The following is a 25733-nucleotide window of genomic DNA, read 5'->3' as shown; positions in this document are numbered from 1 at the left end:
CCGCGTGAACGGACACCAGCTGGCAGGCCGTGGAGAGTTCGGGGAGTGTTGTCCTTGGCCATCCTGCAGTGAGCCACACGCTGCCATGTCATGAGGCCTGGGTCTCACTGGACGAGGTTTCTATCTGCTCACCACTCCCAAGCATCTGGGTCTCCGCATGTGCCTTGTCTGGGGGGTGGTCTGGCTACGACGGGGTATTCTATCCAGAAAGTCAGAACCCGCGGCAAGGATACACCACATGCCCAACATTGCCTGGAGCGAGGCTCTTCTAGAAAGTCCTTCTAGGTGTGTGAACCTAGCTATTTACCTATAAGGGTGGTAATACCTAAGTCAAATGCCCTTTCATACATAGGCGAGTGTTTAAGGTCCCATATTAAGCCAGACTCAAGTGAAGGTCCTTAATTCATGTAAATACCAGAAGGAAATATTCTTTAAACCACAGTCAGAACAAAACCCAGCTGCTTCCCTGACCGACACCAGGGGCAGTGCACGGAGAAATGTGGGCGGGGCGCCTGTGGCTGGCCGTCCAGGGTAGACCTCGCCTGCTGCCAACCCAGGTCTGCATTCTCTCCTGTAGGAGCACATCCTTCCATAGAGACAGGACAGCACCGCCACCGCTGTGAGGAGATAGACACTCGTGTGTTCCCAGTAGCCACGACGGCGACATGCACAGGACGTTGGGGTTTCTAGGAGGTTGGGGACGCATCGCCCTCGGGCCTCGGCCTCCAGTGACCAGAGCAGCTGCTTCATCTCCAGTTCGTTCCCGAGAAATAAAGGTTACTTGTGTTCTCATGGCATTTTTCAAAGTCCCTCCCGGATCAACACACACCCACAAACACAGCTCAGGAAACAGCACGTTTGGCACCACAGAGGTGCTTGCCATGGTTTCTATTCAGTGAACAGAGACTTTTAACCAATGGGATGTCAGCCTCCTACTGCAAACATAATAAAAGCAAAAAAAAAAAAAAAAATCAACTTAAACTGAAGCAAAATGAAAAGTACACAAGTCCTCTCGCAGAGAAATCAGTTAAACAGTGGAGATCCACCAACGAAACCATCTGTGGAGCTTAACTGCCAAGCCAGATGTGATCAGGTCTGGGAGAACAACTGAACTCAGTTTTCTTGGAGGCTCCAGAACTGTCCAGAAAGGGCCTTCAGTCACTGCTAGGCATCGCCTGCAGATCTGATGGTTCTCTTAATTAAACATGTGCTGATACCACCCCTTCCTTCTGCAACACTGCGTGTCCAGCAGGCCACACTGACCACAGGGCTCCCCTCTGGAGACTGGGACGACCTGACAGGGCCCAGGAGTCCCACTCAGCACACCGCATACCATGGAGCCACCCTCGTCAGACACCATGATGAAGACGTGCCCTCCCCCAGCTGCTCCAGCCATGAGCTACGGCTGCTGGGATGTCAGCCCAACAAATCCCCCAACATCACAGAAGGCTTAGGCCCAGAAAAATCTCATTAACAAGCACCTCGAGGAGCCTGGGGGTTAGAGTCGGGAAAGAGACCCTACAGCCCCCTCATACCAGACCAGGAATGAGGGACTCCCAGCACCGCGGCACAGGGCCCCATCTTCCTTCTGGGCCTCCCTGGATGAAGCATGGTGGCCTCTGTGTGTCTCTGCATTGCTATCAGTGGTGCCCAGTGTGAAGCCATGCTTCCCTTCCAATGTGTTTTTAGGTCCACAGCGCACACGCCATCCCATGCTGCCCAGGGTGGTGGTCTCCGGGGGCTCAGGCCCGTGCTGGGTGGCACCCTGGAGGGACTCTCCATCTGAACAGGGGACAGGCCCATCCCTCCTGTGACCACATGGTTCAGCACAGAGGGGCTGCCCCCACCTCCTGGGGCCTCTGACACACGAGGTTCACACACCAACTAGGAGAACCCCAAAAAAGCCAGAACAAATGTACTGCCCTGCAGGGGATGCCCCCACCTCCCCACACCCTACCCCAAGCTGCTCCTGCCACGGCACCCACAAAGCTGCCAGCTATCCTTTCAGCTCCTGTGGACTTGCCAACTCTAAACCCCAGATGCTGCAAACGCCCTGGGACCACTTCCTCAACTACCGGTTTTTGCCAACACATTCAAGGTTTGACCTGAGCGGGGAAATGGACTGACGTTGGGGAGTGTTTGTCAGACTGACTTGGTTTATGCGTCCATGTTTTATATTCACAACAGCTGTATAAGTGACACTATTCCCATTTCTCAGATGCAAAGAAATGAGACCTAAACATATTTTCAAAAGTGTGTTCATCAGCCTTGGGGGATTCAGCCCTGGGTCTGACTTCACAGCCAGGTTCTTCGACAGCCCCAACAACTACCTTCCTCGGACTCTGGCAGGAGAAGCAATGAGAATGGGCACGCTGCTCTTCACATCGGTCTTTATTAGCCACAAGCAATTTCCATCACAGATACTCAGGATATTTTGGTGCCCGTGAAAGCAAAGTTGTGAAGATATTGTTTTTAAAATTAGAGTGAAAATTAAAGACACTCCACTGATGCCCAAAACCAGCTGCAGCTTTTCCTTTGCTTCTTTCAGTGGTGCTCAGGGACCACGCATGGCCCCGCCAGCCACACACACTTGGACTGTAGGACCCTGGACCGGCCCCTTGCCCACACCCTCTGCATTCAGCACTGCCCTTTCTGGGGTGTGTCATCCTGCCCCGAAAAGGGAAACAGGGCCACACCTGGCTCTTCCTCACAGACACCAACCTACCAGGGTGGCTGGAGACATAGTCACGGTCCCCTGCGCACCCAGGACAGGGGATGTTCAGAGCACCTGAGCCTAGGGGAAGCAGCTCCCGCCCAGGCTGGCACCCCCCTCGGGGGCTCAGCCAGCACCGCTGTACCTTATGGGCTTCTTGGGTCACTCCGTCATTTGCTTCCGAGCAACTGGAATTCAGCAGGAGACATTTAAGGTGTAAGCACAACACCCAAATCCTTTCCACATCTGAGGCGGGGGCAGCAGCACTGCCCGGAGAAAGGGGATCCGCACGCTGGCCACGCCCCAGGCAGGACGAGGCGGTGCCGGCGGGGCGTGGCCAGCAGAGGGAGCCAGAGTTCGGCCGTCCGGAGACCGCCCTGGCACCCGTCCTCGGCCAGGCACAGCGGTGCACTTGTCAGCTGATCAGGGTTTAGGGTTAGATGCCTGATTTCAGGGCTTCCCAGGCGGCGCAAGTGGTAAAGAACCCGCTTGCCAATTCAGGAGACATAAGAGATACGGGTTCAATCCCTGGCATGGCAACTCACTCCGGTATCCTTGCCTGGAGAATCCCATGGACAGAGGAGTCTGGCGGGCTACGGTCCACCGGGTCGCAAAGAGTCGGACACGACTGAAGCAACTTAGCAACCACGCACGCACGCCTCGACTTCAAGCATGAAACATTCGGAGAAGCACACGGCTGCTTCCCAGTGCCCCCGACAGCCCCCCATCGCAGGCCCCGTGACCCATCGCGACCCGCACGTTCGCACGGCACCCTCAGCACCGTATCATGGGCTGAGGCTTGTTATTCCCGCCGACTCTGGGCGCCGCGGCACTTACGGGACAGGGAATGGGCGCCCTTGGGCAGGTACTCCAGCAGCAGGGAGCTGTCTTCCCCGAGCACGTCCGCCTTCAGGGCCAGCAGGCTGTTCTTACTCATGAGCGCCGCCCGCAGGTTGGCCACGGCGGTAGCCTGATGTAACGCGTCGTCCTTCTCTGGGGTGAGGGGCGCGCCTAGGTAGCTGCCTTCTCCTCCCAGGAGCCCCTCGTCCACGTGCGCGAGGAACTCTGGCCTCTCCCCTCGGCTGTCCGAGCTGCTGGCTTCAGCGATGGTCAAGTCCGCGTCTGGGGAGGAAGACACACGTTAGAGACCTTGCAGGCGACTCGAGGACCTTCGGAACAGCCAGCACGCAAACGTAGGAAAAGCTGGAGCCAGGAGCTTCCCGGCCCCCACCTGCTTGTCATCAAGTCTGATCCCGTCCTGCCATGAGGTCTCAGGACAGCGGTGATGTCACAGCCTAGACTTCGGATGGGGTTCAACCCAGAACACGGCGGGTGGGGGAGGGGGGAGCCCACCCAGAATAAGGGGTGTGCTCTGAGTATCTGTGTACGTTCATCTCTCAGATAAGGGGCAACCGTCAAAATGGATCAAAGAGCCGAAAAGATACAACCCTTAGGAAAGCTCCAGCCTCAGAACTGGGCCACAGTCTCAGTGGTGACACCAAGGTGAGCACTGAAACAGATTAAACTGAACTTTGTCAAAATCAAACCTTCAGAGGCCTCCAAGGACACCGTGAGCAAAGTGTGAGGACAGATCAGGAGCAAATCCCTGCAAACTGTGCCCCGACATGAGATTCCACCCAGACTCTGCACAGGAACCTCAGAGCTCAGTAAGAAGACAGACACCCCAGTTTCAAAGATATTTGAACAGATACTTGTCCAGAGAAAATGCATAAACGGCCAATGGGGGTGCTCAATGTCATTTGTCATCAGGGAAATACAGCTCGGCACATGGAGGCCCCTCACTCCTACCGGTGCCCACGGGGCGTGGGGTCCTGGAGCCCCCCGGGCTGCTGTAAGAATATAAAGTGATGTAGCCTCAGTGCAGGAGCTCAGGTCCTTAAAAAAGAGCGGCCTCATGGCCAACATTCCCATTGGCAGGAGGACGTCCATGCTCAGAATGACAGCACCCATCAGGGTCAAAGGTAGGGCAGCCCGAGTGCCTGCCTACAGGTGAGGGACAAACAGGGCGTGGTCCATCCACGCAGTGGAACGTGATGGAGCATAAACAGGAGTGACACTCTGGCACAGGCTACAAGGCAGATGAATCTCAACACGTTACATAGGGTGAAAGCGAAACAAACACTGTCCTCTGATTCTGCTCACGTGAAAAGAGGCAAACCCATGGAGAATGAAGGAGACTGGGAGTTGCCAGGGGCTGGGAGAGATGGGGGGATCTGGGGGTGACTGCAGGTGCCTCAAGACAGGCCGGTGCCAGATGGACCCCAGGGAGAGCTGCTGCCTGGCCAGGGCTCCCCAGGAACAAGTGGCTACTCGAGAAATCAAAATAGAAACAGGAAAGCTAGTTCCTTCCCGAGACAGAGGCAAGTAGGGGAGGAGGGATGGGCCAGCTTCTCCCACCCCTGCACTGTCCTGGGGGATGGCGCTGGAGGAAGACTGGGTCACCTCAAACGTGAAGCCGTGGGGCAGACACACAAGCTGGTCCTTGAAATGACAGGTCCCTCCTCAGACCCAGGAAGCAGGGGCCAAGTGGAAATCAGAGACTTGGACCAACTTGAGCATCACGCCCCTGATAGGGACATGGCCTCACGCACCTGGGAAGTGGGGGCAGCAGGCACCAGGCCGCACCACAGGGGACCTCCACCTGGATGGGTCTAGCCCAGGGATCCAGACACTCAGAGCCACTGTCCAGGGACCCTTCCAGCTACTGCCAACAGAGGTTTCTGAAGGATATTTTGGTTTTTTCAAACTATAAATCTTTTTAATATTTTTTTTGCCAGTTCTTCAATTTTATATCAGCACTGACTTTGCATTGCTAGCCACTAACTGTAGGGATTAAATAAATTGAAATGAAAGCTCTGTCTCCCTTAGCCTGGCTCCTGGAAAAGACTTAGGTGGTTCTTGTTCCTGGGGCTGGAAGGGCCAGGATCCAGGACTGACAGGGTGGTGGGAGCCTGCTTCCAGCTTGCAGACAGCCACCTCCCCGCTCTCCTTGCCCTGGCCAGTATGTGGAGGGCCTCTGATTACCCCAAGGACTTGCTTGCTGGCCCCACCTCCAAACATAAGGATTCAAGATATGGATTCTGGGGACAGAAACATTCAGCCCACAACAAGCTGAAAACTAAAAAAACACCAGATTTCAAAAACAAAATTTATTGAAATTATATTAACAATTTAAGTTCAAAAGCTTATTATAAAAGAAATCAAAATAAGCTGAGAGATTCCTGCCACATGTGAAAAGCTAAAGGCTGGGTTTTGGGGAAGGATGTCTGGCAAGTGAGACTTTCAATGAAACAGTGAACCGGCTTCCAGCTGCAGTGCAGTGGTTGGTGGGGGGGCGGGCGCAGGGCGGGAGGGGCTGGCGAGCTCTAGCCAGACACATCCCCGGGGTGACCACCCTAGGATGCTTGTGGTGAGCGGCGAGGGTCCACAGGGTGCAGGGCGACAGTGAAGGAGATTAAAGTCATCAATGGAGGATTTCTCTCACGAATGCTAGAGACTCAGAAAAGGCACCACCACCGGCCCAGGAACGCAGTCAGCCCACCTGTGGCGGCTCGATGACCTCACCTAGAGTCCTCGCAGGAACACTGAAGAGCCCACAGCCCCTAGCAGTGTGACAGGTTGAGCAGAAACACCTACCTCCCAAGTCCTCCAGTCTTTCTGCCGGGCACCTACCCGGGACATCTCCTAATATAAGGACCAGGTGGCGCTAGTGGTAAAGAAGCCTCCTGTCAATGCAGGTTAGACATAAGAGACATGGGTTTGATCCCTGGTTTGGGAAGATCCCCTGGAGGAGGGCATGGCAACCCACTCCAGTATTCTTGCCTGGAGAATCCCATGGACAGAGGAGCCTGGTGGGCTACAGTCCATGGGGTCATAAAGAATTGGACAAGACTGAGCAACTTAGCATGCATGCAAGCACCATTCAGTGAAACATGGAAGGAATGGGTCTATTCTGAAGACAGGAGTCATGAAGGAGACCGGGGAGGACGAAGGGTCCCTGACTGTCCAACATCACCTCAACGGTCAGCTCATGGACAGCGCGGCCTAGGATGTATTGTTAAATTGAGAAAGCAGAGCAAAGTGCCCAGAAGGCAGCACGTGAAGCCTACCCTGGGTCCAGGTCCTGAGCCTCCTGCTGGGCAGATGGGCCAGGAGCCTGGCAAGGGGACAGGGGGCCGGAGGTGGAGGCTCAGGCCCAAGAAACGCGCTTATGCCTGCAGGGCTGAGCCAGACACCAGGAGGGAGAGCAGAGCCCCTTCCAGGCCCTTCTAGACCGTAGCTGGATTTAAAAAAAAAAGGATTTAAGATGAGGTCAAAATGAAATTCTACAAACAGAACAGGAAGTTGAAAGCATTGTTTACATTGCAACAAATCCTTTCGTAGATAAAGAGTCTGATGTCACTTAAACCCTTGAAGCAGGCTCTTACTGTTATCAAAAAGCTAAAATCATCCCCAGTGCCCTGGGGGTGGAGGGTGGGGACCTGTGAGGAGCATGGCTTCTGTGGTAACTTGATATTCACCGGTTAGACTCAGAACACGTTTCATGCTGCTCTGAGGAGGATCCCAGCTGGAGCCGGTAGAGCTGGGGCGCCAGGCTTGGACCCGAGCTTCAGGGAAGGCCTCCAGCCCAAGCCACCAGCAACCATGCATGACAGGACTATCCCCAAGTGCCCTCTGGGCAGGGACATCTCCTGAGCGAGGATCTGAGGACCCTGGGAGTCCTTCCTTCAGCTGCTGGAGCTCCTCCACCAAGTGACGACCCTGGAAACTCCTCACCTCACATTTCTCCTCTGAAGAGCCTTTTGTGGCAAACTTAGACTAGGTGACTCAGAAAAAAGCCTTAAATGGTGACGTTAAAAAACTGACAAGCCAGGAGCCAGGCACGTGATGGCCGCCTGGGCTTGGCTGTTAGTCGTGGGCGGTGGACCCCGTCCGGGCCGCCTGGTGACACCCCAGCACCGTTCTTGGACACAGCAGCCCACAGCGGCACTGCCCGGAGCTGGACAGGGAGACCAGCCGCCAAGACGAGGGACAGAGAGTGTCCAGCCTTTTCACACACCTGTGACGGCAGGAAATGTCCCCATGCCAGCCCCCGGGCCAGCAGAAAGCCACTCAGGGCTTCTTCCCCAGCCAAGCTCTCTCTGATAAACAAGGCAACCAGGACAGAAAATATCAACATTTAACTGTAAAAGGCCAAGTGTTAAAAGTAAAGATGGATTCAAGAGCAGAAGACAGGGGCAGGGTTGTTCCTTCTTCCTATAAGTGATATACTGTAAGAGTTGGAAATTTTCACTCAACCTTTAGCTGAAACAGAAAAGAGATCATAATTAAAACAAGCAGAATTTCTAGACAATTAAATTAGATGATGCAGTATGAACTGCAAAGGACCTCTACGTATATATCTATACACATAGACACATATAAACATATACGTACATATGTGTAAAGTGTTGTCACTACCAACTACCTCTCATTGGTGTGTGGTTTAACTTCCCACATAATGGAATACTGTATCCTGTTTAAAAAAAGATAAGGAAGGTCTTTGTGCACTGATGCTGCAAATCTAGCAATAATAAAATAAGTACAATGTGTGTACAATATGCTACTTCCAATGTAAATAGGAAAAAATAATATATTCGTTTCTTTTTCATTCACAAATTCTTGAAAAACCCAAGAATAACTAACAGTGATTTCTGATCTGATAGGTTGGCATCCAGGCAGATGAATGTCAAGGACAGCTGGAAGATACTCATGATATACATTTTTATACTTTTTGGTTTTTGAATCACTCCATTAAATTAGAAAATAAGAAATATCTTTTGAAAGACAGTGCTGAAAATATATGGACATAATACCAATAAAGATACCGCTAAAAAAAAAAAATGATGAAGCAGAGGGCACATGTCCAGGGCCTGGGGTGGGGGCAGGGCCACCCCGCCACTGGGGCCTGGGCGCACAGCCGGCGTTCGGTTGCTAAGATTTCCCCAAATCTCATGCTCCACGATTCTCAGAGCTGCTCTCCAGCTGCCTGTCACAGCCCTTCTGTAGATGCCCAGCCCCACCCAGCCCAACCCGCCACCTCTTGTCCAGGGAACAGGCGCCTGCATCCGCGGCTGTGCACACAGCAACGTGGCAGAACCTTCAGGACAAGTGAAAACCGCAGAGCGGAGACCAGGCCTTACGGCTCAAACCAGACCTCAGTCCTAACACTCTCTAGATCTCATGAACAATATAAAAATAAAGTTAAAAAAACTAATTATGCACCTTGTCCAAAATTTACATTCTTACTTTATGTGTCTAAGGTGTATTATTTCTTAAGTGTCATGCTTTTTATCCATGTTAAAATCAAGTTACTTCATTTTCTATCACTATCCAAAAGTTTCACTTCATAAAAGAAACTCGCTTTAATTAAAAAAAAACAAAACCCTATATAGTCAGCAAGGTAGTTCCATGGGCAGATGATATCAGAACAGCTGGACACCACATGGAGAAGGCGACCGTGAAGGCTAATCCATCACACCCCAGGCCAGTGGTCACACTCAATCCTCCGGGAAAACCACAGGAGAAATCTTTGTGACCTGAGGCAGAGGTTCCTTGGATTAGACCCAAATAGCATGAACCACAGAAAAACAACAAAAAAAATTCACACACCAGACTTCATCAAAATTTAAAATGTGTGCGTGTGTGCTCAGTCGCTAAGTCACGTTGTACCTTGAAACCCTGCGGCCTTCCAGGCTCCTCTGTCCATGGGATTTTCCAGGCAAGAATACTAGAATGGGTAGCCATTCCTTTCTCCAGGGGATCTTCCTGACCCAGGGGTCGAACCCAAGTCTTATGTTCTCCTGCATTGCAGGCAGGTTCTTTACCACTAGTGCCACCTGGGAAGCCCCTTTTCAAATACGTACGCTTTTCAAAAGACACTGTTACTGGAAAACACGAGTCAGAGACTGAGAGAATGTTTTCAGAACGCATGCCTAACAAGCAAACAGACACCTGGAGGACCGTCCGCTCAGCCAAAATGCTTCCCCAGGAGGAGGGTTGATGTCAACTCGGATGCTCATCTTTGGGGTGGGACTGCGGCCAGTGGGATCCCCGGAGTGCAGCGTGCTGGATGGCCCAGTGCTCAGACCTGCCACCAGGCACAGCTCTGAGCAGATACCACTCAAAGGCAGACGGGGAGGCTAGTAAACCCTGAGAAGACTTCTCACCCTGAGAAGATGAAACCATGAGGAGTCACCCCCACACCCTCCAGAATGGCTAAGGTTTAAACACGAACCCAAACCACTGCCTGCGTGACACTGGCACAAGTGTGCCTCACACCACTACCTGGTTCCTCGCACACACACCACCTGACAGCCCAGTCCGGGAGGCATCAAGGCAAATCACACCAAGACTCGTCCTGGGACGTTCAAGGCAGCTTGAGCATCATAGCCGGAAACCACACAAACAACTACATGTCCATCGGCAGTTGTGTTACAGCTGAGAACAGAACACCACTTGGCAGTGAGAGAATCATCTGAGGACTCTCATGGAGGCTGGAGCAAACTCTGAGAACAGGTTGGCAACCACCTGGACAGACCAGAGGTTCCCTAGGCTACGGAGGGAAGCAACCCAGGATCCTCCGGCAGTGACTGAGCAGGACCAGGTCAGTGAACGGGTCACCGTGTGACATGCTCGCTTGTAGCCCCCAGGCTGGCATGAGATGGGTGGAAGGGTCCAGAGGCTGAGGGGATGTTTTGTCATCAAAAGGCACATGAAAGGTGTGGGTCCCAGCCTCAGAAATGCGGGCTCTGGTGAGAAGCTGGCTGAGAACGCTGAGCTGAGGCCCTGCTGTCTGCTGCTCCCTCTGAAATGTGCAAACGAGGTGAGATTGGATGATCAGACAGATAAACATGTAAACACAGCAAAACATTAGCAGATAGAGAATCTCAGGTGGCAGGTGGGCTCACGGTCCGTTTTTTCAACTTTTCTCTGAGTGTGAATGTCTCCCCAATGAAATGGCCAGGAGAGAGACAATAAACTATTCAAACCTTACAGTTAGAATCTGTGCAGCTCGCTGAATGTATACCATCACTGAGACAATAGGAAAGGGGTGGTGGTTTTCTTCAAACACCTTGGTATTGTTTGTCCCCCAACTGTCCCCAGGTGACTGGGGACTCACCTCCAAGACAGTGAATGTGTCGCCTCATATGGCAAAAGGGACTTTTCAGGTCCTTGAGATGGGAGATCACCCTGACCCTCCCTGTCCACACAAGCGTCCATCTCAGAGGAAGAGGGAGGCGGAAGGGCCAGAGCTAGTGAAGGGGACACGGCACCAGAGCTGAGATCTGAGGGATGCGGGGCCCCGAGCCAAGGGTCGAGGAGCCTTTGGAAGCTGGCAAAGGCTGGGATTCACCCCTGAGCCCAGAAGCCAGCCCTGGGGACCCACGGTTGCCATGTGAGGGCGAGAGAGGCTATGGTGGGGCTGTTTCCACCACTAAGTCCATGGTCAGTTGTCACAGCAGCAGCAGGGAGCAGCCCCTCAAAAACACCTCGAGGTCGACTTCAAACACACAGGCACCAGCACCGAGGGTGGCAGCAGAGGGTCCCTCATGTCCCTCTGGTCAGGACAGGGCCCACGGCTCAGGAAGGGCCCCCACCACGGGCTCCACCAACAGCAGACTGATCAGGAGAAACCAGCACCCAGAGATCTGGGGAGGGGTCCCCAGGACAGGTGTGGGGGTGGGCATGGGGGTGTCTGGGCGTGGGTGTGGGGATGTCTGAGGCTGTGGGGGGTGTATGGCGGGGTGGTGTAGAGGTGGCTGGGGGTGGTGTAAGGGTGTCTAAGGGGGTGTGGGGGTATCTGGGTGTGAGTGTGGGGGGTCTTGAGGGCTGGGTGTGGGGATGTCTGGGACTGTGGGGAGTGTCTGGGGGGTGGTATAAGGGTGTCTAAGGGGGTGTGGAAGTGTCTGGTTGTGAGTGTGGAGGTGTCTGCGGGCTGGGTGTGGGTGTGTCTAGGGCTGTGGGGGATGTCTGCAGGGTGGTGTAGGGGTGTCTGGGGGTGGTATGGGGTGTCTGCAGAGGTGTGGGGGTCTCTGGGGATGGGTATGGGGGTGTCTGGGGGGCAGTCAGGCCTCTGCCAGCTGAACAGCTGTGATACGGCCTTTCTGATGTGTATGTTCTGCTTCTGTTTTTAAAAAATTTGAAAAAAGCAGTAGCATAAAAGTTTTCAAATGAACAGTTAAAAAAAATAACATTCACAACTCCTTTTAAAATCTTCATTTAAATGTAAGCTTCCAAGCTGTGCCTTTAAGTGCATATATATAAACGCACATATACACCACTGGGCATTTCAACACAACCAGAGCCCCTTTGTCTCCAGGGTCGGGGGGGCGAGGGCAGTGGGCTCAGACCCCACCCTGTTGGCACCTAGGGGCATCCCCATCACAGTGTCCAAATACCAGAAGAAAACACACACATGGTTAAGAGGACAAAACGCCTCAAGTTCAAATCAAAACAGGACTCATCAAGGTGGCAGAAAAGGCAGGTGGCCTTCCTGTCAGGTCAGCAGTGGTGCTGCCTGAGGGTGAGGTGACCTGAGAGCAGGGAGAGCAGAAACGCACCCTTGGAAGCTCCCAGCCAGCGCCGGCTGTGGAGCGTCCCCAGCCCAACCCCCGCACGTCTGTCCCGAGTGGAACCTTGTGGGTCCCGAGAGGGACCACTGGCCTTGCTCACCTGTCACCCCCAGGGGCCCTGCCATGTCCTGATCACCCAGATCCAGACCCTGCAGCTCAGCTCTTCACGGGGGCAGCGGCCGCAGGGTGACCAGCCTCCACTTCCACATTTGGAAAGATGAGAAGCCTCAGGGCCTCCGTCTTCATGAACTTAATCTTCTAGAAAGTCCAAGAACTGCTGTTTTGGCAGAAACAAAGCTCTGTTGGCCTCTCAGTAAAGCCATGCCCACGGTGATGAAGGCTTAAGTCCAGGTGGTAACTCAGAAGTGTGGCCTTGGGCCAGGGTGAGCCAGCCAGTGAGGCACAGGCCAGGGGTCTCATGGCCGAGCCCTGCCCCACTCGGGCCCCCTCCACAGTGCCCCCGCTCTGCTGGGTCAGCACTGGGTCCCCCAACTCCCTTCTCAGCAGCACGTCTTCCCCTACGTTCCCAACTGAATGACCTGACGAAGCCCACTGCTGAGGTATCCAGGCACCAGCAGCCCCCGACCACGGCTCTGAGGTCGAGCAGATGGATTCCAAGCAATTCTGCTCATTCCTGCAGGGAAAACGTCTGGGGGCCCAGCCAAGGGAGAGGCCACTGGCTTGGAGTTCCGAGGGGCTAAGAAGCGACCCCTCTGACCCGGTCAGGGCAGGCCGGGCCCTGGTCCCAAGCATCTGCTCCCACCCTGAGCTGGATAGCAGCCCTGGGCTCAGAGCAGCCGCGACAACCTTGGGAGGCCACCTGCACCCCTGAACCTGCTCTGCAGTTCTGACGCGCCCTTCACAATCCCGGGATGCCAGGTCCACACTTACCGAGGTCCAGACACGAAGGAGTCCCTCACAAGACCTACACACTTTACTTCAGCTTAGAACTTTGCATCTGCAGATCCTCTTGGGAACCAGTGTGGGATGTTGGGATGGGCTGGCCGGGCTCTCCTGGCACAACCTTTGAACTAGCAGCTATAAACCCACCACACTGAAGGCTTACAGCCTGGGGATCGCGGAAAAAGGGGTGAGGCAGGAGCCTGGCCTGTACACATTGTACTGGCTTGTTTAAACGCTGTTCCCCACAAGCCATCACACAGACAGGCTGTGACCCAGAGGCACATTTCAATGGATGTTTTCTTGGAAGCTGCTGGGTTACAAAGCCTGCTTAGAAAAATCACTCTTAAACACTAACAGGCCCCAGGGTCCCCAAAGCCGAGGGGGACACACAGAGGACAAGGCGGTGGCCCTGCTGCAGGGCTGGGCATCCAAGCATCTTCACCAAGGGCCCTGAATGATCAGCAGGAACCTCCTGACACGTTCCTTGGAAAAGGCCTGTTCTCCTATAAACGGGGTGAGAATAAGCAAAAATACTCTCTTCTAAGATGTAATATCTTTAATGACAGCAAACCCTCCTCCATCGGAGATCGTGATTTATACTTCCAAGCCCCAGCCCAGGGCGGGCGGAGGAATAAATGGCCACTGTGATGGGCAGAGCCGTCCCACGCAGCCCACACCTCAGGTCCTCATCTTAGCAACTCGGGGGAAATCTGGCAGTTGCCTTGGTAACCCGAGGGATTTCAGACAGCAGCAAGAGTACATGAGCCGAAATCACTTGTTGGATTCCAAAAACACCTTCTGCTCGACAACTGCTTTTAAAACATCAAACCCACGGGCTCATAGAGCACCCTCATTCTTAACTTGTTGAGGAACTCTTCGATCTAGAGGCCTCCATCCCTGCTGCCCACCAGTGTATGACAGGAGGGGAAGGCTCTTCAGCTCTGACCCCAACAAGATTCCTAAAGTCAGTCCCCGTGGACGCTCCTCTCAAGGCTTCAGTCAGAGCTAAGGGACATTTACTCGTTACCAAGGGAGCCGACACAACCACCAGCAGGGCGATAAGTGGCCTTTCCAGCAGCTCAGAAACTTAACCTTCTTCTGATTTAGTTCAGTTAAACTCCACTGGTTCTGGAGGGCTGCCCATCTTGGACACAACCAGGGGGTGGGCACTGTTGGTATCCTACAGACCCCAGGACCCCACCTTGCACGGAGCCATCCCTCCGAGGTGGCAACAGACTGAACCTGCAGATGCCCGGCCCAGCACTCAGGGCTGTAAGAGAATGAGAACCAGGGAGACAGGCCACTGTGCCCAGGGGCGATGAGAAAGTTCTGGACACAATACTAGTGATGTATTTAATGCCAATACACTTAAAAGTGTTAAAGGGGTAACATCTATGATACATATGTTTTACCACAATAACAAAGCCAGTGTATCAGGAGCCCCAAGGGTTGCCCTTCTGCTGGGGTGGCAGCAGCTGGTTCCCCCAGGACGCCCACCCACCCAGCACAGGCCTAGCATCAGTGACATCTTTCAGGGCTTATGTCCACATTTTGCTGCCTTCAGTCCACCTCTGTCCAGTCATGAGGCCCCTTCCTGGAGAGGCCTCCCAGTTGAGAAGCCTCCATCCTGCCCTGCCCCACCAGGGCCTCTCCGCACCCTGAACACAGCCCTCGTGGCCCAATGTGCCATTCGGGAAAGCTCGGTGCAGCCGCAGTTATCACGAGCTCCACACCAGGAAGAGCACCCGGCATCTAGTGAACATTTAATTTGTTTACTAGCCTGTCCATGCTAAGTCACTTCAATCGCGTCTGATTCTTTGTGACTCCATGGACTCCATCCTGCCAGGCTCCTTTATCCATGGGATTCTCCAGGCAAGAATACTGGAGTGGGTTGCCATGCTCTCCTCCAGCAGATCTTCATGACCCAGGAACTGAACCCATGTCTCTTAAACCTCCTGCATTGGCAGGAGGGGTCTTTACTACTAGCACCACCTGGGAAGTAGGTGGGAGACACCTAGCCTGGAAGACAGATAAAACCGCCCTCCAGAGGGCGAGGACAGTGTGAAGGGAGCTAAGCTATGAGCCCTCACCACTGATGGACTGGGGTCCAGGAGAGCCCCACCCCGAATGTGGTAACGACCCCCGCCCCTACTGCTCTGAGTGTGGACAACCAAGCCCACACTTGTTAGCAAAGAGGAAATACCCCTTATTGGGATGGGAGCTGGTGGCCTCAAACTGTCACATCCTCCAGCACAAAACTCAGGCACGTGGGTTACAGCCCACAAGCCTGGCCTGGCCTTTCCTTCCACCTATGCCACTTCACTTCAAGGACTTTTTCATCTCTTTAATGCTGTGGTGTTTCCATCTTTAAAAATTAAGGTATCCCAGCCATTGCTTATGAGGCTCCCAGTGTGAGGGAAGTGGCCCCATACCCCACATTGGGCTCCTAGGCGTCACCCCACTTCTCCAGCTCCAGACCCCCTGCTTCAGAGAAGCCCCACCCCAGTTCCCTCTGTGTGTAGGCGGCCCAGGCGCAGCACTGATGGTGACACCAGGAGGTCACCACGGCTGCATTCTAGCTCTCACACCTATTTACTGCAATAATCAGAGAAGCCGCTTATGTGAGCCTGGAAAGGTGACACTTTGTGGACAAAACGAGTGGCCCCAGGGTCACCGACATGCCATGTCTTTGTGCTGCCGTGGCCCCAGGGTGCCTGAGCCCCGCCTGTAACAAAGGAAAGGCTTACTTGAGTCACGGCTGCTGAATGGCCACCCGGACGTCGGGAGGAAAGATGGCAGTGGGGAGCCGGCCCGGCTGTCCTCCTCTACCTGCTGTGTGATGTGTCGGACTGTGTCTTTGTTTTTCCGATTCTTCCTCCGGCCCGTGGGCTGCCAGCCATCCCCGGCAGTCTGCTCCGAGAAGGAGTTCTGGATGGTGCCATCCATGGCAGAAGGTGGCTCGCTGCCCCCATAGTGGGCCGGTGAGAGCGGCTCCTCCTTGACGTGCAGGGGCCCGCAGCCCACGTCGCCAGGCCACAGTGGCTGTGAGGCAAGGTCGTCAGGGCCTTCGGTCTTGGGCTCCTGATCCTCCTTCCCGTAGCTGCTCCCGCCCTCATGGCAGCTGGCAATGGCTGAGTCCCCGGAGGAGTTGGCGGGGCTCGTGCGCCGGGCCAGCCAAGGGGAGATGCTCCTCCCAGCCATTACAGCAGAGATGAGGGCGTCCGCACCACCACCGGGCGGGGCGCCCACCTCAAACGCCTCGAGCTCATCCGAGGCGTCTGGCTTGATGCTGATGTCCAGCGCGGCCTTGATGAAGTCATGGCAGGCCTGCACGATGTCCGTCATCTGCAGGAAGCTGGCCGCGGACATCACCTCGATGACGTTCCTGCTGGTGAGAGCCAGGTGGGCAGAGTACATGAAGTCGATGATGGCCTTGAAGCCCTGGGCTGTGACGATGTCCAGGTGCGTGACTGTGGCCTGCTCAGAGGTCTTCTGCACCTGGCAGTAGAGAGTCTTGAAGTAGCGGCTGCTGCCGAGCAGGACGTTCTTGTGGGCCTTGAAAACCTTGCCCTCCACCACCACACACACGTCACACAGCACTCCGTGCTGCCTCTGCTCATTCAGCTCGCGCAGCAGGTGTCGGTAGTGGGACGCGATTTCCATATCTTCCTTCCGGTTGTTCATCTGGGATCCTGGGGTGGCCTCCTCTATGGACTCTGTGGGGTGAGAACGGAAGGGTTACCCGCATAGTCATACACGCACCAAGGGCTAAAGAGTGTGCAGAGGGAGGCCGCTGGACACAGGGCACCTGAGGGCGGCACCTGAGCCAGCTCCGTCCTCCTGCACACAGCGCTGTACATGCTGCAGCTGACCCTCCAACCAAGCAAATATTCCAGAAAGGAAGAGAAGGCCCATCCGCAGTCAAAGAGACTTTTTTACCCAAACAGAAAGTCTAGGTGAAGAGAACCAGGTGCGCCTTTACCCCCACCCTTTAAGAAGAAGTGTCTTTAACGGCAAAACGACAGCAACATCCTACAGGGTCCGGCCCGCGGGGCAGGAAGGGCCAAGGCTGAATGCCCACAGGCCAGTCCAACCCAGCTGCAGAGGGAGGAGGCCCCTGACTACCTCAGCTCCCCAGGAAGGTATCCAGTGGAGGAGGGACCCAAGGTGACAAGAACCCCCTCTGTTATCCCGAGCCCCCGAATCATTTCTCAAGTTGGGCTCCACCGTGCTGCTCCCCCTGGTTCTGTTTCCCAGCTCTCTGCTGCCCCCAAAGTTTCTGGGGCCACCGGAATGTGTGGCCGAGATAAAAGCACTTCAGTGCTGCCCTGTCAGGAGGTCACAGCCCGAGGCCGTGGCGTGGGCAGGGGTCCCTCTGAAAACCACGCAGGGGATGTCCCGGCCTTTGCTGCTGACCAGCAACCCTCAGTGTCCTTGGCCCGTGCGGCGTCATCCCCCAACCTGTATAGTGTCACTGCGCGTGTCGGTCCCAACATCCCCCACGAGGACATGGTCATATTGGACAAGGCCCCTCCCACTTCAGTACAAGTCCCAGCCCAACCAGGTCAGGTTCTGAGGTGCTGGGGGCGAGGACCTCAATACACGAATTCTGGGGCCGTCGTCACTGCGTGAAACCCCCCAAGGAAGACAGATCTTCCTTTTAAACTCACCCTTTCACAGCTGGTCAGAGGTGGGGACATCGTCCACCTTTCCCACGGGGAGCAGACAAAAGGCAGGCAAGGGAGGGGAGGGTGTGGGACACTTCGTGGTGGAACAGCTTTCCCTGGACTTCCAACACATTTCCCAACGTCACCTGGGCTCACCTGCAGATGGCTGCAGTCCTCACGCCAGGAGAACAAGGCCAGGGAGACTCCAAGTCTTTTGCTCCTTCATATCTCTCGACAGTCCACTGGGCACTGTTCCCGCCAGCCCCCACCCCACCTCAAGACCAAAAGTAAACAGGCTGCTTCAATCGTGAGACCAGTGGGACCAGACCCCAAGGATGGACCCTGAGGAGGAGGGGGAGTGGTCAGAACTGGCCATGTTGGGGGGGGTCCCCACACTCACAGCTGATACTGGGGTGTTTGACCCTGGGTGCATGGGGGCCCCCCAAGGGCAGTCATCACCCAGTCTGCTCTTCCTCCACGGCATGCAAGAAGGGGAGGAGAACAGACAGATCATCCAGGTTGGCTTCACCCCACAGCTGGCATCACACTCAGGTTAACCAGACACTGAGGGAGGACTGGAACACGTGTCAAGTCAAGAAATCAACCATCTGAGTGCAAAACATTGGCTTCATGCCTGAGTCCACAAGGAGCTCCTGGGCATGTGTAGGGGATGGTGGTGGGGTGGAGGGAGGTACTCAGGCACCTAAGGACCCTGTATTCAAATTAGGAAGATGCAGGTTTCATTACCTGACTTCCTGTATGAATAATAAATCTCTTTATTCACCAGTGAAGCATATCCTCTAAGAATCAGGAAGAAAACCGAAAAGGGGGAAATGCCAGAGCCGTTTACAGAAGCAGCAACTACCTCACAGGGTTTGCATTTCTAAAATAATTTCAACTCATATGGGAAGTTCTAAAATAAATTATTATTCAATCAGAGCAGCTTAAAAATCAGTTATGTATTTTACAGAGAATCTGTTGTAAGAAAATACAATTTTCATTAGGGAAAAAAGCTACCTGCATGCTAAAAAGAAGAGGAATCTAAAGGAATAATAATCAAAAATAGATTATTCAGGGTCTTCTCTGGGGGGGCCAGTGGTTAGGACTCCACCCTCCCACTGCAGGGAGCACGGGTTCAATCCCTGGTCAGGGAATTAAAATCCCATGGGCCATGTGGTACAGACGAAAACAAACAAACAACAGATTAGTCTGCTATGGAAACACTAAGCATACACATAATTTATCCAAGCCTACTGAAACTTTAGGGGAATGACTGAATTTGCATTACAAAGTGAGAACATCAGTGAGACATTCATGGGGTCCTGCCCACCTGACCGCAGCAGAAGAGCTGCTGCCCAGTGGCCGTGACCCTAAAAACAGAAGCTTCCTAGTAGTCACATCACACAGCAGTCTGACCAGAAAGACGCATGCTCACAGAGGTTTTTATTTGAGGGCTAGGACAGCAGAGCATCTGCCCTGCCCCAAAGGAGGGTCCTGCCTAGTGGAGACGCACCTGGCCGTGGGACAAACACCTGCTCAGGGAGCGCACGCCAGTGGACCCACACTTGTTCACAGGACACACATGCTAAGTTGCTCAGCCCTGTCCAACTCTTTGTGCCCCTATGGACTGTAGCCCACCAGGCTCCTCTGTCCAGATTCTCCAGGCAAGAATACGGGACAGAGTTGCCATGCCCTCCTCCAGGGGACCTTCCTGACCCGGGACTGAAACTGTCTCTTACGTCCCCTGCATTGGCAGGCATGTTGTTTACCACTAGTGTCACCTAGGAAGCCCCATCGCACACACGCCTGTGGACAGATAACCTGATTGTCATTCTGAATCACCTGTGCTGCTGCATGGACCACAGGGCACTGTCGTGCATTTCAAGGTCCACATGGGCAGTCCTGTGAGGAAGGGACCCTCAAAGAGGAGCCTGTGGCCCTGAAGGGTCCCAGACGCCACTCTGTCAAGAGAAGCTCAGGCTAGTGAGAACAAGGGGGCAGACGGGTTCCCTGCTGCCATACCAGCACCTGCAACTTTGTTAGTGACCCATGTGCCACCTGGAAGCCACTCCATCTCTACGCAGGTTTCATGTCTCCTGGGGTCCCTACTCTCTGTTTTATTTATAGCTCGCTGATCTCAAGACACTTCAGCCTCAGACAGAATCACTTATGACCACCTTGGTGCAAATACAAGTTGAATCCAAGTTCCAGACTAGACTCCAAAAGTGTGCCGATCTGCACCATGCAGATTTCGGAGCCACCCCCAAAGACATAACCCAGGACACGGGGACCATGCAGGTGATGGCACGGCGAGTGATGGAGGGGGCAGCCGAGGCCCCATCCTGCCTGGTGGGAATCTTGCCTGATGCTGCCAGAGCCATTTCTAATACCGACGCCTCTGGGAAAGGTGGAGGTGGTCTCCAAGCTGCCTGGCAGGGAACCTGAGTCTAGCCATCCGGAGCCACCGAGCTCGTGTTGGGTGCCACGGACCTGCCCTGCCCCAAGTCTCACAGTCCCAAGCCAGCTCCCACGACTCAAGAGACCCGAGTCTCAACTCTTCATTATGGTGACCTGGGGTCAAGGTGGGTGTTGAGGTCTCCCCTAAACAAGTTGCACTCAGACATGAGCACGGACCTGCCGTGTCAACCTCCTCTGTGAGCATCAGGGGCAGATGTGATGTCAGGGGCACTCCCGTCTGTCACTTCCAGGGTACAGAGCCTGCAGCACTCCAACCCCAGGGTACCTCATGAACCTTCTCCCCACAGCATCTGAAGGTAAGGAGGCTGCAACAAAGAACCATCTTCAAAAACTACCAGCAGGAGGCCCATCTCTTATTCATCCAGCTTGCCCATGAGACCATGGATGCTCCACTGGTAAAAGCCAAATAAACTGCCAAGTCTCGAAAATCACAAGAAACACAAAACGTGCAGACTGCTCTGAGTTTATCTCATTTGCTGCACTGTAGGTTCAGATTAGCAATTCTGGGAGAAGCGGGTATTCATGTTTTTTCTCTGGTCCCTAAAGAGCTCCACCTTGAAGACAATTGGTTCTAATAATAAGGATGCAAAATAGTGAATGCATTTGGACTTTGTATCCAGCTGCACTCAAAGAAATTCCAGGTGTGGGCACGGATCGGGAGCCCTGGCCGACTGGTCCCTCCCCAGGGTCGGTCACCGAGTCCCAGTACAGAAAAGCCCAATGCTAAGAGGTGAGTGCCTCTAACACCCATGGAACCTCCTCGCCAACCCGACTTCACCTCTTCTCACTCTGTGTTTCCACTGTGCTCCATTTACACTTTCTTGAAATTTTCCTGGAAACATGACCTAACAGGTGAATATTGTTTTAAGGTGGAAGCAACGTACTTTTAGTGCTAGAACCAGACCACCCACTCCTGGTCTGCAGAAGCCAAGCTGCTCTCTGCAGGCCCCATGAAGCCCCATCTCCGCCCTTGCCTGGCCGGCCGAGCACGTCTAAAAGGCCCTTCCAGGTGGACACGGGTGAGTCTCTAGATAATTACACTGTGTGAAAGCAACCGGACAAAGGAGACAGTGCAGTAATGCCTTCCATGAAACTGGAACCTGCAAAGAGACCTACATGGGCAGGAACAGGGGCTGCCTGGCCTGGGGACAGCGAAAGACAGAGAAAGACAGAGATACCGCTGTGTGCAAACCCACCCATTTACCCTCTTCCAATGAGTAGCTTATTGTACGCAAATTATGACCATGTCAACTACAAAACTACTTTTATGGAAATATCCTTGCTCGACTACAAACCAGTGCGTACCCATCACCATTTGCCGTGGGTTGAACCATGTCCCAGACTCACTTGTTGCACATGACCTTATTTGGAAATGGGGTCCTTGTAGATGGAACTGGTTAAGACAAGGTCACTAGGGTGAGCCCTGCTCCAATGTGACTGGTGTCCTTAGGGAAGGGGACCCTGGGACACAGACCTTCATGGAGAGACAGCTATGTGACAGAAGAGATGAGGCCATGGCCAAGGAAGCACCAGAAGCTGGAGGGATGCCTGGGACAGGTCCTCCATCCTGCCCAGCACCTTCAGAGAAGGTGTGGTCCTTGTTCTCTGACCTCTGCCTTCCAGGGCTTCAATGGGATACACCTCTGTCATTTAAGACACTCAGCCCAGGGTTCTGCTAGAAGCCTGGGACACACATGTCTCTTATCTACCAAAGAACCCACCAACACCAGTGGGTGATACAGTCCATATGGCAAGTGCTCGGCTTTTCCCACCAAGGCCTCTGCCCATGGGCAGAACCCAGCCCGCCCCAGGCCCTCCCTGTATGGACACCATGTCCCACATCCCAAGGTTCTGAAAAACCCAAGATCCAAGACACTGAGAACAGGGGACCATTTTATAACCCACACTTTATACACATTGTTTTCTCAGGGTTCCTTGTTGCCTTTTAAAATTTAAAACTAAGCTCCTGACTAGGAAGAAATATTCCACATTCAGTAACAGAAATCATCTTTAGGTGCCCGGGGAGGGCAGCTCTGCCTGAAGTTTCTCCAGTGACTCACAGCCTGACCCTTGGGTGCTGCACACCAGGGTGATCTCATAATGCAAACCCTTGTGGGCCAGGGTGGTTCCCCGCCCCCAGCCCCTGTCCAGCCCCACGCCACCACCACCCTCTTCCCTGTCACAGCCTCTTTCGGTTCCCTTACCTCCATGGGACCAAGAGTCTCCTCCGCCCCCCTCCCTGGACTCTCCTACCTGTCTAGATGTCACTTCCTCTCAGGATGCACACACCCTGACCACAGAGGGCCAGATGCACCCTGTCCCCGCCTGCTTGGCTCTGGCTCTCAGTGTGGAATGACCCACAGAATTCCAAGGTCATAGCTGTGGCCCAGACTTAGTCCCACTGTGATTCCATATCAGCCCCTGAGGGTGTCCAGGAGCCTGGAGCTGTGCTGGGCACTGAGCTCAGGCTGAGGACTGGCCCCCCGCCAGGCCAGAACCAGAGCAGCACAGAGGTGCTATGAGGGCTCTCAGGGAGGGCTTGAGGAAGGGGCACAAGCAGCGAGACTAAGTGAGTGGGGACTGAGTATGGCCACCCCAGAGACCTGGCCGAGGCTCACCTTAAAGGTTCCAAGGCACAGAGCCACCCATGCTGGCGGCCCAGCCCAGCCTGGAGGACTGCGGCCCAACCAGCATCACGTGGACAGAAGAACCACAGAAGTCAGCCCAGCACCTTGGGACACAAGAGGCCTGTGTTTCAGGACGGTCGAGGGCATCGAGCTATGGCCAACACACAGGCAGCCCAGGGAAGACACAGCACCTCGGCGTCTGACGGGAGAGCTTGTGGGACACAGACGGGACGGGGCCAGTGAGAGAACCACAAGGAGCCGGGGTGGTGCCGGCCTGGACCTCAGGGTGGTTGGGGCACCAGCCACCAAGATGGGGAAGCCAGGGGCTAGTACGTCAAGGGGAGACACGGGCTCCCAAGAGAGAGCAGCCCCCCAGGGGTCCCAGATGTCCTGATTGGCAGGGTGCCTGGGGCCCCAGAAACAATTGCAGGGGCAGGGAGAGAACAGAAGAGACCAGGCAGGGAGACCCCCCACGATGCCAAAGCAGAATCACGGCCCCAGCCAGGCATCGACCCAAGAGCTCTGTCGCTTCTGCTGGTGGGAAGCCGGTCCACAAGTTTGCTTTGCGGGGTTGGGGAGAGCAAGGGGAAGAGGTTACGGCTTTACCTGTGCCCCCAGGCACCTCCTGCTACACTCGACCCTCACTGTGGCCCTTTCCTCTCTAAACGACGCACAACTGTAATGGGCAGCTACCAGCTCCCTTCAGTTTAGTTCAGTTCAGTCGCTCAGTCGTGTTTGACTCTTTGCGGCCCCATGAATTGCAGCACACCAGGCCTCCCTGTCCATCACCAACTCCCGGAGTTCACTCAAACTCATGTCCATCGAGCTGGTGATGCCATCCAGCCATCTCATCCTCTGTCATCCCCTTCTCCTCCTGCCCCCAATCCCTCCCAGCATCAGTCTTTTCCAATGAGTCAACTCTTCGTATGAAGTGGCCAAAGTACTGGAGTTTCAGCTTTAGCATCATTCCTTCCAAAGAACACCCAGGACTGATCTCCTTTAGAATGGACTGGTTGGATCTCCTTGCAGTCCAAGGGACTCTCAAGAGTCTTCTCCAACACCACAGTTCAAAAGCATCAATTCTCCGGCACTCATCCTTCTTCACAGTCCAACTCTCACATCCATACATGACCACAGGAAAAACCATAGCCTTGACTAGACAGACCTTTGTTGGCAAAGTAATGTCTCTGCTTTTGAATATGCTATCTAGGTTGGTCATAACTTTTCTTCCAAGGAGTAAGCGTCTTTTAATTTCATGGCTGCAATCACCATCTGCAGTGATTTTGGAGCCCCCCAAAATAAAGTCTGACACTGTTTCCACTGTTTCCTCGTCTATTTCCTATGAAGTGATGGAACCAGATGCCATGATCTTAGTTTTCTGAATGTTGAGTTTTAAGCCAACTGTTTCACTCTCCTCTTTCACTTTCATCAAGAGGCTTTTTAGTTCCTCTTCACTTTCTGCCATAAGGGTGGTGTCATCTGCATATCTGAGGTTATTGATATTTCTCCCAGCAATCTTGATTCCAGCTTGTGCTTCTTCCACCCCAGCGTTTCTCATGATGTACTCTGTGTATAAGTTAAATAAGCAGGGTGACAATATACAGCCTGACGTACTCCTTTTCCTATTTGGAACCAGTCTGTTGTTCCATGACCAGCTCCCTTAGGCTGTGATGAATCATTGGACAATACAAATGTGCTCTTTTTAACAGGTGGATCGAAAGGCATATCCTGCCATGGATGCAATCCCCCCAGCTGCTGACAAGCCGTCTCCTCCTGGAAGTCTCCAGGGGCTCCTCCTACAACAGCACATGTGGTGCCTCTGTCAATCAAGAGATACTGTTTAAACGTCCCAGCTTAGCTCTTGGTAGAAGTAGCAGCGGACAGCACTTTCCTGATCCTGGGTGGGCCTGAAGGTCCCACTTTCACCTCACTGAAGGCCATGACAGACAGTGAGGCCATGGACAAAGGGCCTCTGACCAGCCCCATGACATCACAGGACCACAATTCAGAGCTGACACCACAGGTGTGGCTGAGAGGTGGGCTCTGATGTTCTCCATCAGTCACAGCTCACAGTAAAGGTGGAGGATGGATACAGAGTTACTTGCTTTTGTGGGGTGAATCGTGTCCCCAGAAGACAGTACCTGTGAATGCAACCTTATTTGGAAACAGGATCCTGGTAGATTTAACCAACTTACGATGAGGTCATAACCCAGTGGGACGGGTGTGTCACAAAAAGGGGAACTCTGAACACAGACATGCAGAGGGGGATGGAGGTAGAGGTGGGGCAAGGGGGACGTGGCCACAGCCCAGAGGTGCCTGGGCCACAAGAGCTAAAGAGGTGGGCAGGACCCTCTCCCAGAGCCCCCGGAGGGAGCACAGCCCCACGACCCCTGTTGGGGGAACATGTTTCTGCTGTGTTTGCCACCAGTCTGTGGCACTTTGTTACAAAAGCCACAGGAAAAAGCCACACATCCACTTAAAAATTTTAAGTTTTTCTTAAAAAGAAAACTGATTGGCCTAAGAAGGCAGAAAAATTATATCCAAAGGTTTTAAATCTGAGCTATACTGACTTGAAATGTTAACTCTAACACTTGTACTCCCTCTGCCAAAGAAAAACATCAAATCTAAACAGGAAAGGGAAAAAAACCAGCACCTAGTTCTCAAGCAACAGGATGGAATCCTCTGTAGTCTTTTAACTTTTGTCTTTGAA

At 53.8% G+C, this 25733-nt stretch overlaps 1 protein-coding gene across 6 annotated transcripts in view; it reads right to left on the bottom strand.

Annotated features, from left to right (window-relative positions):
- ZBTB46 (zinc finger and BTB domain containing 46) overlaps window positions 1-25733 on the bottom strand; it is a 51620-nt gene that overhangs the window by 14053 nt on the left and 11834 nt on the right. For 3 of the 6 annotated variants that reach the window (XM_005214618.5, XM_005214614.5, XM_005214616.5), the window contains exons 2-3: window positions 15999-16967; window positions 3551-3835 (exon numbers count right to left, since the gene is read on the bottom strand). In XM_005214618.5, the coding sequence (XP_005214675.1) occupies window positions 3551-3835; window positions 15999-16935 (1222 nt within the window). In that variant the 5' untranslated portion in view covers window positions 16936-16967. Of the gene's footprint in view, window positions 1-3550; window positions 3836-15998; window positions 16968-23629; window positions 24739-25733 lie in introns of those variants that run through there. The other 3 variants (XM_059892496.1, NM_001192164.1, XM_059892497.1) reach the window with 3 other exon arrangements.

Source organism: Bos taurus, chromosome 13, assembly GCF_002263795.3.
Source record: "Bos taurus isolate L1 Dominette 01449 registration number 42190680 breed Hereford chromosome 13, ARS-UCD2.0, whole genome shotgun sequence".
Taxonomy (NCBI): Eukaryota; Metazoa; Chordata; class Mammalia; order Artiodactyla; family Bovidae; genus Bos; species Bos taurus.
Note: the sequence above shows the minus strand (reverse complement) of the source record. Positions and strands in the feature narration are given on the sequence as shown.